The 14,438-nt window shown below is 35.4% G+C and overlaps 1 protein-coding gene across 1 annotated transcript in view; it reads left to right on the top strand.

Moving 5' to 3' along the window:
- Positions 1–14,438, top strand: part of LRBA (LPS responsive beige-like anchor protein) — a 356,226-nt gene that overhangs the window by 265,447 nt on the left and 76,341 nt on the right. Inside the window, exon 46 of the mRNA XM_088526587.1 lies at positions 3,606–3,758. Within this exon, the coding sequence (XP_088382713.1) occupies positions 3,606–3,758 (153 nt within the window). The remainder of the gene's footprint in view (positions 1–3,605; positions 3,759–14,438) is intronic.

Genomic DNA, 14,438 nt, shown 5'->3' with positions numbered 1-14,438 from the left:
AAATCAAAAGCGTGGCAGGAGTGAAGTATTGCTCATCATAAGGATGTCTAGTTTTGCCCTAGACAAGAGCTGGATTCCAACAGAGAAATTTCTGAAACTAATTTTCAACAGGATTATGTTAAAGCAATAGGTTCAACAAATCATACAGATGTTTTCATTTTTCCATGAAATCTTATAAACAAAATAAATGTGAGCCAATTCTACAGTGTCTATACATGTGCTGAATACATAAAATGTCAGAAGAGATAGAGCAGTATTAGAAAGAGAATGAAGACAACCAAAAATGGTTTGTCAGAAGGGAAAGAATCTAAATTGACAATTTTTTTTTTTTAGCTTGCAAAAGAAGCAAGTGAGAATATAATATAGGCCTAGAATATCCTGAAGAGCCTATGGAAGAATTAATAGGAATTACTATTTATTGGTTTTCTCAATATGGGAACTAGAATCTCCACTGAAACCATTAGGAAGCAGGTTTAAAATAGCCAAAGGATAAAGAAAAAAGAAAGAAAGGGAAAAAAAAAAAAGCTTTTTTACATAAAGTAAAATTGTACTGTGAAACAACTCCTTCTTAATGATTAAAAAAAAAAACAGGAAAAAAAAGGACAAATTAATTCAAAATCCATTTAGTACAAGCAGCTGATTACATTCTATCCTTGTAAAGACTGTGCTGGTTATTTTGCCACCTCTTATCGCTGGTTTAGGCAAGACACTGGATGATCTTTTGTTCTGGCCCCTCAAGATCTTGCATTTTCATGTAATATTCTTGTGGAACCATAAGCAAGCCCTTCTTCCCACTTAGAAACAGATGTAAAAATCAATCTTTTTAATACTCTTGGGCTTTTCTGTAAAATGTCTCATCAGTGGAGCTCCCTGAGGAAGAGTTGAGAAAGACAGTTCTGCAGTCATCAGATATGTGAAGAAAATAGGTAAACTTCATAAAACTGTAAATATTTTATAATCAGTTTTGTTCATTGATTTTAAGAGAAACTGTTGGCCTTTAACTTATGTACTCATTTTCACCCATATAAAGGCACTCAAAATTGATGTTAAATGCTACTCACTTAGACTGGCGCAGCATATTTGCTTGCACCCCCTTTTCACTGCTGTAAATGGTAGCACATGGTCAACAACAGAATTGGATAGTAGAGGAGCTCATTTTGTAAAAAATATATCAACATAATGAGAATGGAAAGATTTCTGAAAGTTTCTCTAGTAATGAAGTAATGCTTTATGAAAGATTTCTAATGGAGAAGCTAACAGAAGTTACTGATGATTTTGAAATTCCTAGGTAACATACTGTTTCTGCATAATCTAATGAAAACAATGTGTGTTCCAGAAAGCCAAATGCTTTCTAAAGAAACTAATGAATAGCTGTACATATGTATAAATATATAAAGAAACATATCTAATGAGCTTATGTTTTAAGTATTCAGAACCATAGTATGGTTTCATATTTGTGGTGTAAGCTGCTATTGAATCGATAGTGCAGTGTCTCTGTTTCTTCTTGGTTAGTTTCTCCCTGTGATGATAAAAACTACTGAGACTTCTAAGTTAGAATACTTTCCTATAAACATTTCTCCTTTCTAGAGTATTTTTTTCCTTCTATCAAATTAAATATTTTTGAATCTCTTTTTATCAGATGTTTGTCAAGCATTTGGTTCAGAAGCCCTTTCTTACCCTGCCTAGTTAATTAAGGTGATTGTAAACAAAAAGATGTACAATTCAAAGCCAACCAGTGTTTCACACAAGGATGGAGGTGATAATAGCTTAATTCCTGCTTGATCTTTCCTGTCTTTGCCCTGGCTACTTCAGATTGACCTTGTCCGCAATCTGATGACCTCCCTGTTGCACTCAGCCGTTTGGAAAGCAGCTCATGCTGTAGCTGGCCCTGAGGGGATATCTGGGAGCCCACTGATCCATTGACCCATGTCAAGACTGGGTTGCGAGGCTGGGCTGCAGAGTTTCTGGACCAGCTCCATACTACTCCTGCTATAGACAAAGCCAGCCTGACTTTTTTATCCTACTTCTTAAGTGCCATGCAGCTTGCACTTGCTATATGGAAGACCAATTTTACACCAGTCACTTGCTATGAAATACACTTCCTGAAGCAATTACATGTATTGATCCTTTCTGTACAAAAGGAGTAAATTCGCTAATTTAGTGGCTCAGTTTTTCTAAATCTGTCAAATTGCCAGGTTTATTGGGCATATTTAAGTTTCAATACCAAGTTCCCCCCCCAAAAAAAATAAAGTCTTTCATGTATTTAATGACGATGAAGGTATGTGTATGTGTTATGTTTGTTTTTTTCCTGTGAAGTGTTTTTTGCCAGGGTTTTGCAGAACTGAATTTATAAAAGTTTGAAAATAAGGGTCTAATCACATTAATTTGGATATGTTTATGTATTTCTGCCTGTGTGTTCTACAGAGTGAACAACATAGGAAGTTTGCACTTGTTATTGCTTAAGGGGAAAACATCTCAAGCAACAGAGAATCCGTATTGCTTTGACCTTGCACAATTCTGCACTAGGCTGTACTGTTTTACGCTCTGGAAGTTATTTGTTTAGTTATTAATATTACTTGAAGTTTTCTTATTAGATTTGGAAGTAAAACTTCATTTACTAAATACACATTTTCATTTTTTCTTTAAAACTTTTGTAGCAAGCTCTGCCATTTGGCCTCTGCAGGCCAAATGTTTATATGCTAGAGTACTGTCTTTTATTCCTGCTCAAAACAGGCCTAGACAGCACAATTGTTTAAAGCAGTTATGGTGCTGACAAGGAATGCAGTGCACACAGAGCTTGCAACCATGTAAAATTGCTTTTTTGTTTGTTTATTTACATGTGTGTGTGTGAAATTATGCCTTATTCTTCTTCCTTCTATTTACAGACTGGACATAAAATTGACTTAGCAGCCTTTTAATCAAAGAAAGATATTGATCCAATTTGATTTTCTTGGGTTCTTTTGGAATACATGGTGTAACTACAGATACTTTAAACACAATAGAAAATTTATTTCTGAGCATTGACCAAACATAGATAATAGCTTAAACCAATGAGGTTGCGGGCTCTTTTATGCCAAAGAGGATAGGATAATAACTGGATTTTGCAACTTCATAATTAATACACATGGTGCTACTTTCACCTGAACTGCCCCTTGTGTAGCATTTAGGAATGTGGATTGCATTAAAATGTAAAAAGAAGTTTTTGTTTTGTTTTATTTGTTTTCTCCCAGCATCTTACTATTTTTGTCCATTGCTTTCCACTAAGGATAATTTGAATCATGTTATATTCATTAATATAGTTTTCTAAGTTTCTCTGTGCATGATACCAACCAAAAGCATTCTCTGACTTTTTTTTTAGCCTGTTGTAGCTTACATCATTTTTCATATTACAAAGATGATAAGTATATATCAAGTCTAAAGACTTGAATTGTAGGAGGTATGAAAGAGAGGATTGAACCGTTCTATGAGGGAAATATAAATAAAGGAATTTCAATGTTCTCTATTTTCTCACTTCCTAATAGCACTTCAGTAATTATATTTTAATATAGCAAAGTGCATGCAATGACAGGATTTGTAACATGGCACTGTTTTTCATTTCTATACAGGAATTGATTCCTGAATTCTATTACCTCCCAGAGATATTTGTCAATAGCAACAATTACAACCTAGGGATGATGGATGATGGAACTGTTGTGTCTGATGTTGAACTTCCACCATGGGCCAAAAGCCCTGAAGAATTTGTTCGCATAAACAGACTGGTAAGATGATTATCTTCTGTTGTCTGTCAAGTAATGCTTGTCTTGCAGTCTTTCTCTGAAATGCTTTGGCTCTTTGTAAAATACGTATTTAAAGTATTTATAATTTACATTGAGGTATGGTCGAAATGATAAGAAGGGATGCTAGGTGTACAAGTTTAAGAAAGAAAAAGGCATATAGTATATCTCTTTCTTAAGAAATCCTTAAAAAAGTGTGTCTTAAACATGCAGGAGATCTTATTTGCTTATTTTTATGTCAACTCTTGAGATTTTAAAGAAAGAATAAAACCATCATTTTACATAAAGCTAGGAAACTGTTTAAACATAAAAGTAATTTTCATTCTTTTTTTTTTTTAATTTTAGTATCCACTTAACTCCAAAAATAGTAAATGCTTCAGAAAGAGAAGGTCATATTTTAATTTTTCAAACCCTCTGCCATTTATGCGGTTATTTAAATCATTTTCAGAGCTGTTCTTACGTACAAATAAACCTGAATTTGCCTTCACTTGCCTCCTTTCCCCAACTAGTGTTAGCTTTTCCCTTCTGTGTTTCAGAAAATCCTGGTGTTAGCATTTTGTGTTTCACAGCAATCTTTGAGCATTTGCAGAACCTCTGAATGATTTACAGAAAATGTGTTGCCGTATCATCATCAGTGTCTCAGCACATTCTTAAAGCTGTTTTACTCTAGAAGTGAATAAACTAGAGAATCTCTTTTTTAGTGAATCTTGAAAATTGGGACTGCTGTTATCAAGTTCCATATAGTTGTTAAGAAGTGGCTAACTATGAAATACTGAATTAAGGCATGCAAAATTCACAAAAACTTTTCACAGAAACCAGATACATCCTTGATAATCTCCTGATATCCTCAGGGTAGAAAACAGGCATTTTAAAAATTCCTTTGTTGGCAGAACATCAAACCTACTGTTGGTAAAACTTGCGGGACAGTTGTATGAAAACAAAACTATCATCTATAAATTATCAGACTCCTTTATGCTGTGCAGTTACTGGTGACGTGATGCCATGCTCTTTTGATATGTTATTTGACCTACATTTCTGCAGGCCATTGAGCAAGATAATATTCGTAGCAGTTGTAGGTCCTTCTGTGATAACTACAAATAGTGTATGATGATTTGCTTCACATGTAAGTATGTGCAAATTTTATTTAAAAGGAGTATGAAACACACTAATATTTAGCAGGGCCATTTGAGAAACTGTGTTCAAATGCAACTTTTGATCTTGTCCTTGTGCTGATAGCTGTTATGTTTGGAGGCGGGGAGGCAGGGCTGGAAGGACACCCTTTTGAGTTGAGGATGCCTGGGTGACTCAGGCCGATCAGAGGGTTGAAAAGCCATGTTCTTAAGCAGACTCGTCAAAGGCAGCCTTGGGCCTTGATCACTCACAGCACTGGTATTTTAGCTTTTGCACAAAATGCAGCAAATTCAGTTGATTGTAGACCTGGCTTTCCCTGCTGTGGATTCAAGTTTTCCAGCTCGTGCCTCCTCCTTTTTTAAGATTTTGGCTCCATGTATGTGTGTGTATATACATATAAATGTATATTTACTTATTTCTAGCCTTGGTACCAGTTTTTTCTCACCCTCACCTCTCTGTACTTTCTGACCTATATTTTCCTTATCCTTCCTTCATTTTGACAGCTTTTCTTGCAGCTCTGCTTGAGGTCTCTCACATACACTATACTTTCAGGATGCAGTCCCTCTTTAGCAGGAAGCAGAAATTATTTAGCAGAATAAGAGAAGTTATCACCCTTAAGCTCAGGAGCAGAAAATATAACATCCCTTTAAAGTCATTTCTTATTGAAATGTGTCACCTTAGGAGTCACCTCATTCCAATTTCTGAATATAGCTTTTTCTTTTATGCAGGTTGAACAGTAAGTGCTTCTTCTTTTTTATTAGTTACCCAAAAAGCATTTTAGAAAATTCTAGAATAAAGGAGGTGCTTATTACATATCTAAGGCTTTCATTTAAAGATAAAATAATTTGAAAATCTAAAACATATTTGATTTGATACCGTTTCCATCAAATTTTAAGTGGAATAGAGGTGTTTAGTAAGAATGCTTGAAGCTTAGTGCTTTAGAAATACCAGAAAAGCAACGTGGCATGGACAGATTCATTCAGTTAGTATTTCCTCACAACTTCCTCGTTCAGACAAAATGCTGATTGTAGTATTTTGTGCTCATTTTGTAAGCTATCATATGCAGATATTTTTTCCCCTTTGCATTTCAGTTTCCCTCTTTAAGTCCGCAGATTTTATGCAATGATTGGAGCTCATGAAATGCATACTACTTTGATCTGTGACCTTTTTGTGGTGCTAATCGGGTTCCTGATATCATTATACCTTGCTCATTAATCATATTTCCTGCGGCCCGTCAGGCAGCCAGACAGCCCAAGCCCCTGTTTTCAGCCTTGTGTTGGCAGGTTTCTGCTTTTCCAGATTATTACAGTGTGATACTTTGGCTTCTCATAACCAGACCCACATCAAGCTGTGTGCTACAATTAAAGTCAGATGGTCCTCAGGTTGAACAGGGATATACTGTTGCAGCTGTCTGTCTTCCTGGAACAGAGCAGCATGGGGAACAGATGATATGTAGGAGAGTGCATAATAGCAGATTGTACAGTACCGGGTCAATAGCAGGGGTTCACAACATTAATTGACAGGCTCATTGCTGGTTTAAAACTAATTCCCAAACTATTCTTTAATTCTAAACACTCTGCATTTCAGCTGAGATGAGTTGTTGCATGTCTTCCATGCTCACTTTGAGAGGAGGAGAGCAGTGTGTAATTAAAACTAGTTTTTGATTGATGGAATGTCGTGGTCAGCTAAATGATGGTATTGGGTTATCATTCCAAGCAATACAAAGAAATGTAAAATACAGTATGACTTTTATGTATCCTGGGGACATTTTATTGGTTTATGAAAGCACAATATTTTAGAATGATGCAAACCGGTGTGTGTGGTAGTGGGGGGATTAAGAATTTTTTCTCTGAGAAAGTCAGCTTTGGGATGGAAAAATGATAATTTTTACTTCTATGGAACCTTATTGTATACCTCTGAAGCTCTGAATTATATTTACTGCTGTAGAATGACTCCTAAAGTAATCTGAAAATATTTTTCATTTTACGCAGATGCAGTTGACATTAATTATTGTATAATTGCATAGTAATTATTTACATATGTGTAGTAATAATCAGATAATTAATGTAACATATAATTAGCATAATTATTTGTTTTATAAAAGTACAAAAACACCTTAAATAAGATTAAATAGTAATCCTCAGAAATACAGAACAGAAAAATCCTAAACAAAATCTGCTATTACATCCTTACTTTGTTTCTGAGTAGCAGTAGCTATGGGGTATCTGAGCAAATTGGAGAATGCAAACTTCATTCACTATGTAATTATAAAAAAAAAAATGAAAGTAGTTTTGGATATTAAACCCAGAACTAAATCCTTACGAATTTTGTTTTTCTTCATTGCTCGTGAGAGTCTTAAAGGAAAGTGAAAAGTAAAGAAGGGAATAAGAGAAATCTTTGTCAAAATTATTGCAGTACTTGTCAGATTGTTTCTCAGTCAGTGAAACAGACAATATTATTTTAAATTCAGATTTTCTGATTTTGTTGCAGTTGTTTTTGTGACAGAGTCTTAGTTATATTGGCCTTGCTTCTTTAATTTTTTTTTTAATTTAAATTATAATTTCTTTTCCTTTTGGACTTAGTGATCACTCCATTGAAGCAGAACAAAATTTTGAAGATTGTTCTTATGCGAGGTAAAATAGACATTCACAAAGATCAGGTAGAACCCATAGAAAAGCCAGATGTTTCCCCATGATAGTCAGGAGGAGCTAAAAATCCAAATAGGGAAGTTACTTTTGTTCTCAATGGAAAAGTGATCTGTTTTATCCTGTATTCTAAATGGAAAAGTGATCTATTTTATCCTGTGTTTAGAGATCTATTTTATCCTGTATTTAGAGATCTATTTTATCCTTATTTAGAAATATTAATCAACTGATAATAACTAAATTTTCCACAACTTCCGTGAGCCTCAGCTTTTTGAGAATTGGATTGCTTCAGTGATAATAATGTTGTAGAGGTCTGTCAGAACAGCTCTGTACAATATATCTCAATTTAAATATTTTTAGTGCCTTATTGCAGAGTCAGTCCTTTCACGATAAGTGGTTTATCCCTTTTATTCAATATTGAGAAAAATGCAAGGCAAATTAGAAAAGTGATGAGATTACTGTGTAGGTTTGAAAGTTTTCAAATCTAATTTTCAGATAATTGAAAATGTAGTGATTGGAAGCTAGGACACTTTCTGAAAAAATGAAATATGTAAATGCATAAAGATATTATAAACAAAATTTATCCTGCAATGATAAGTAAATTGGAGAACAGGGATAGGTGAGCCACTCATCCAAATACAAATTCTAGAGCAAAATAAATCAGTATTACCAACCACCAGTTGGTAAGAAAGATCTGCAGCAAGAATTAGGGGATTGTTATCAGTCAATATGATGCATTATTTCTTAGCATAAAGCAATTCCACCTTATTCCAAAAAACATGGAAAAAGCAGCCCTGCCAGCCACCATGCAGCAGTACTGAGAAGTGCAGTTTTTGTGAGTCTCCAGTCTACAGTCCATAGAAAGTGAATTGAGGTGGAAAAAGAAAAAGTGGGTCTCAAAAACATCATGCTGCATGCAGTTTCTGAAAGCTGTTGCTGTTCATCAACTAAAGATACAGTTGAGACACTGGCTGCAACCTGGAAAGTCTAGTATTTTTTTCATTGCTTTGGAAAAGTCAGTGTGAGATATTTTTCCCCCGGTTGCCCCGCAGTGTTTTTACAAAGGAATGACAGCAGGTGCTATAACAAATTACTTGGATAGGTGCTGTATAAGTCAAGGCACATCAGTGCAGATTACTGGTGGTAGGGACAGATAGGTGAAATGCATTTGAGGGAGCAAGCTGAGCCTGAATGGAGAACTGAATTAGTGAACAGCATCAGATTTACTATCTGTGTGGCATGGACTTTAAAATTCCAGTTTCAACAATATTAGATGGAATCTTAGTAAGCCAGAATACAGACTGGTCTGTTTATATGGAGTAATGAGGATACTCGTGGCAATGAAAGCTGATCTGGAATTTTTACAAAACCAGTGTGTGGAATGAAAGAATGGGAAAAAGAATTAACAGCTTTATGAACTCTTCTTTCAAATCTGGCTCTTCCAAACAGTTCTCTTGGTATTTGAGACATCTGTTCATCTGGAAGAAAGGTGAGGGATCATGGTGACAAGGCAGAAGAGTTTTAATACCAGTTCTTTCAAATCCTTCACTTTATCAAATATACTTGTAGTTGAAGTGGTACTTCCATTTGTATTTCTGATTTTTGATGATTTCTGTGTCTTTTATGTAATTTATCATCTATATATAATGTAAGATTTATGGGATACAATATCTTCTGAAGGAGGATATCTGTTTATTCTACAAGCATATTTATTTTCTATCCAAAATAACTTCCATAGATTTATAGAAAAATATAAGTTGGAAAGTAACCCGTAACTTTGCTCTTCCTGGCAAATATTTGTATTCCTATGCCACATAGAGATATTTTATTTGTATCTGTTATGCATTAAAGATAAATAGATACATGTTTAAACACAACTGTTGACAATGAATCTTAAAACACTATGCTACATATATTTTGTCTCCTATCGGAGTGACAGATAGGGAGGAAGGGATAGTCAGCTGTATCTATGAAGAAAGTTTGTACAGGAGATAAGGTTCCTTATATGAGGCAAAATAAAGATTTACATTTATGGAAGTCACAGAAACTTAACAACTTGATCCAGAAAGTTGTCAAGAATATTATTCTTCAGTGAAATCGAGGATGTGAAAGTCTTGCCTGCCAGCATATTAGGCTCAACTTTCCCATGAATTCTTGTTGTGTTTACATTTGATACTGTTTTACACATAATTTTTCCTCATCTATAAAAGTAAGGCAATAGTGTAGTCCTGGGAAAGCGCTGGGCTGAAACATGTTAGGTACTTAACAGGCAAAGGAGGGCAGAAAGTCCTTAAAACAGTTAAAGAAATGTAGAAGAGGGTGTAATGTTAAATGAGAGGATTCCTTCTTTCCTCTGAGGATGTTTCCACAAATGCAATATATGGTACCAGTGGCAGGCCAGTTTTATATTTCCATTTGTCTCTGTGAAATACCAAAATTGGCTTAAACCTGTTTGTTTTGCACTTGAACTAAGTAGCAGACTGGTGTGACTGCGACAGTGTACCACTTGCGCTCTTTTCTTATCAGCTCAGCTAATGTGTAACAGCACTATCTGTGTTTGTGACAGCAGGATTTCTTGCATTCTTCGATTTACTTCCTGGGAGTAAAAGGTACCTACCTTTGTTATCTTTCACACAGAAATACTGGCATGCAGGCTAGAATCTAGAAATACTGGATACTTGTAGTAAGTCTTTTGATTTAATGATGTCATGTAGAGATGTAGCTATTATCATAGAATAGGTAGGGGAATAAGTATAGGAAATTAGATCTTGGTTTCATGTTTTTGAGCACTCTATTCTGATCTTATCTGAAGATAAATATGGAATATCTGTAGTGATATGACCCTCAGCTGTGCTTTTGAATAGAACTTGCTTTAGCAATGCCAAAAACATGGAGTTTTGATTTCACAACACATTAAGATATACTAATGTTGGAAGATGGACCATGGATAATATATATGATAGAATTTATTGAAAAGTTAAACCTGTGGGACAAAGTTAATATATGGCAAAAGCAAAAAAGTGGTGAGATGAAGAAACTTCTTTTTTTTTTTTTTTTTTTTTTTGGCCGTTTTAAAGAAAGTGGTAAGCTAGGATATCATCATTTGTTAGCCAAATAGCATTAATCTCATTTCATTTGAGAGATGGGGAGGGAAAACAGCGGAAGTAAAATATCTTCTTTTAAAAACTATCCCCAAATCTTAGCTTCTCTTAAAACTACATGCAAGTTACTGTACTGAAATTACAACTAACCTCTCGACATCAAAGTTGTAAGCTTGTAAAGAAAAAAAAAGTGTGTATCTTTGTAACACTGTATCATCTGTCTTAGTGAAGTAAGAAATTAAATGAGTAGGAGAAAAATAAGGTCATGAGGTTATTTAATAGATAACAGGTACGAGAATTTGCTTTAACCAAGATAAATATTAAAACATGGAGGAGGATATAGTTGAGAAAGATGATAAAAAGCTAAATGATACCCTTATTTGACCATATAAAGTTTTAAAAACATTTAAAGGAAAACTGAGGTAGATAAATACGTTTTTATCTAAAAAGCTGATTGGAAGCAATCTAGACAATTAAATTTGCTTTCAGCTCTTTTGTTATTCAGTGTGGTAGGACTGATGTTTGAAAGCGAGTGTGGGGAGGACATTAAAGTTATTACTGTGTGAAGTGAAGTGGGAAACAATTGCGCTGGAGCCATTGCCCTGTTGAGCAGGTGTTCACTAAATCTGTCTGTCTTCGGGTTGTCTGTTCTCTCAAGGCTGCGACTGAGCATTTCCCGTTAAACTGTATTGTGAGAGATCCCACTGAAAACATATTAAGAATTTCGATTAACACAGAAAAATTGCATCACAAACTCAGTATAGGTAATGGAAGAAAAAAAGTTGGAAAGTGATGACTGTTTCTTGCTTGATTTATTATGAGTCACAATCTGTGATTTGAAGTTGCTTTGCAGAAAAAATACTGAAACTTGTTCCTCCTCTAACATGAAGTCCTGATGGGCAAGACTTACACATAAAAGAATATACTGCTGAGAGATATGCAGTTGTTGCAGCATTTCTTTCGGATTATTTATTGATCATATGTGAAAATATGCTTTCAAATTTGAATCTGACAGGTAATTTGCTGTAAAGTATCTGTAATCTAGTCATAGCATATAGGAATTTCCATGCTAACGGTTGGAAAAGAAAGTGAGATTTTAATAACGTTTACATATGTGGAGCTAAGGAGAAATAAACTGAAAATTTGTGGACTACAACTGAAGTCGGGGAGGTGGCGAGGAAACATGGCCATCTGTGCCCTTCATGGAGGCATACAAAAAAAAGTCAGCTGAGGCTTTGCTTTCACTGCTTTTCCTTGGCAAGCCTCCACTTTTGGAAAGCCCAGGGTGAGGAGCAGTAATGTTGCTAAAGCCATCTGCGGTACAGAGGAAGCTTCTAACAATGATATGGAGATAGGAAATGCTCTCATGTGAAGGATCCCTGTGTGAGAGAGGTAAATAAGAAAAAACATCATAAAAGCATTCAAAATAGCAAATAGCACAGAGAAGATGGGTCAGGAGATGATACTCTGTCTTTCACAAGGATATAAAGGTTGCTCATTAAATTAAAAACTGGCATATTAAAACTTGCTACAACACAGTAGTTTTCAAATTGAACGTAATTATACTCAGAAACATATAGCCACATGGATGGCAGTAAGAGTAACAACAGAGACCAGAACAGAGGTCCAGAGACTATGGACATTTATATATAAGAAAAAAAAAAAAAAAAGATTAGGTTGTCAGGGAGTGCAAAATATGCGAGATGAGATGAAAAAAATCCCAATCAAAATTTGAGAAAAACTCTACAGAAGTATATGAGATTTTCATGAAGGAAGCAGTGTCGCACCTCTTCTTTGATTAGTCTTTTCCTTAGCATATCATATTAATATGAGCCCATTTACACCCTGTGCACAAACTGATGTGAAAAAGCAGTGCTTCTAACCTAGAAAGGACATGAGCAGTGAGGAGTTGCAGAGCTCGCCAGCTCTGGTGAGCTCTGATTCTGCTCTTAGTTTAACCGTAGCCCTCCAGAGCTCTGCAGGGGGTAACGTGCTGCTGCTGGGGCAGTGCAGTGTCTGGCTCGTGGCCGTTAACATGTTTTTGAAAAAGCAGCGGCTGGAAACTGGTGGAAAAGGTTGCTGTGCCCTGGCCCATCTGCTCAGCATCAGTCTCTTGCTAGAGGTTCCCGCACATCTGCCAGTTGTTACCCTGTATTTGGGAGTTCAGGTGTAGCCCTGCAGAGCGAGACCACAGCCCCTCAGCCAAGTAGGAGAGTGTGTTTAGCAAAACAAATGCAGCCTGCCAACAGTTGAGGTTGTGCACACCTGAGTAATAACTGCACGGGGCACTCAGTTTCCTAGTTCACATTTTTGGTCCACTCTTATGTAATCAAGGAAGGTGAGTTCTTCTTTCATTTGCTCTCTTGAAACAGTTCAAGTGAACCCAAATCCCTTAGGTTATAATTTTTATTTCCAGACCTTAGTAGTTAATGGGGTGCATATGCTGGCTGTTAGGTAGCATATGCACCCTTTAACTTATTTGCTCATCTACTTCACTGCATTAGTTCAATTTGCTGGGTATAGATTCAGCTACACAACCAAACCAAGTAAGACCTGTTTGATTCTCTAATAGCCATAAACAATATATCACCATTTCAAATCCAAACAACTTCTGCTTTTGAAGCATCAGAACTCTCAGAATTACAGAGGGCATTTAGTTAAAACACAGTTAAGAGGTACCCAGTGAACTTTTTTATGCTTACGTGACCCTTTCCAGGTTAGTTAAAGCAGTTGAAATGGGCTTTATATGTATAGTTTGGTTTACTTTGACTGAGATAGCGGTCTCATTTACTAGTATCTGGTAAATTTGAAGAGCAGTAGCTTTCTTTGGCAGAGAAACATTAATGAGCAATGGGAAACAGGAATATCTTCCTCTATTGTAGCTGGTTTATAAGAGGATCCTGGACATTATCCCTGTGGAGTGTAAGTTTAAACTGTCTCAGAGAAAGATCCAGAATGAAGCTATCCTCATTTTTTTTTGAAGCAATTTTCTCCATATTAATTTAGAAATTAGATTCAAAGCACTACAGTTTGAAAGTGAATCTATAAAATATGAATTACGTGACATCTCTGTAGACTTCTGCACTTTCTCTTATTTAGCTGGAATAAGATTACTAATAAGACATTATAATCAAGATTAAAAATATTAATAATGGCAGCAATATAATCAACATACAAATAGGTCTTATGCAGAAAAAAAGTTTACATAATCTATATTCTTCTGAGGTTCTTTGTGTTTGTCCAAATGGGCAGAATTTATTCTGTTTCTTCAAGCTACCATTTTAAAAAGACCTTTTGGGCCTAGTCCAAGTTAGTTGCTTTCAGTGAGGCTTGAACTAGGCTCATAAGAGCATGAAAGATTCAGTAGCATAGGAGTAGTTTAGAGGAAAAAAATGATTAAAACCCAAATTTCCAATGTGTACTACTAAAAGTAATGTTGCACATTTGATTTATAGTTTATTTTTTAAATAAATGTAGAAGTGCAGCATTCTGCACAGTAAAGCAAGCAAGCAAACAAAACCAAAACAAAGCTTGTATAATTGTGTTGGAGATGTTTAAAATAGTCTACGTAGAATAATATGGTACAAAATACTCTGTTTCCAAAATGTCTGAAGAAAAAAAAAATAACAAGTGTAAATCAGAAGAGTCCTTAAGGGCAGTGAAGCCTCCTAATTGCTACTGACATTATCTCTTGCCATCTGCTCTCTGAGGCAGAATAAAAACTTTGTAATGAGGATTAGGAATGGAAGATGGTGAGAGCACTCTCCAAGGGCTGGAGACTTCTCCGC

Source organism: Tinamus guttatus, unplaced genomic scaffold (assembly GCF_059628265.1).
Source record: "Tinamus guttatus ecotype Peru unplaced genomic scaffold, ASM5962826v1 Tinamus_guttatus_pri_ptg000247l, whole genome shotgun sequence".
NCBI lineage: Eukaryota > Metazoa > Chordata > Aves > Tinamiformes > Tinamidae > Tinamus > Tinamus guttatus.
The sequence above is the reverse complement of the archived record's forward strand: the minus strand, read 5'-3'. Positions and strand labels throughout refer to the sequence as shown.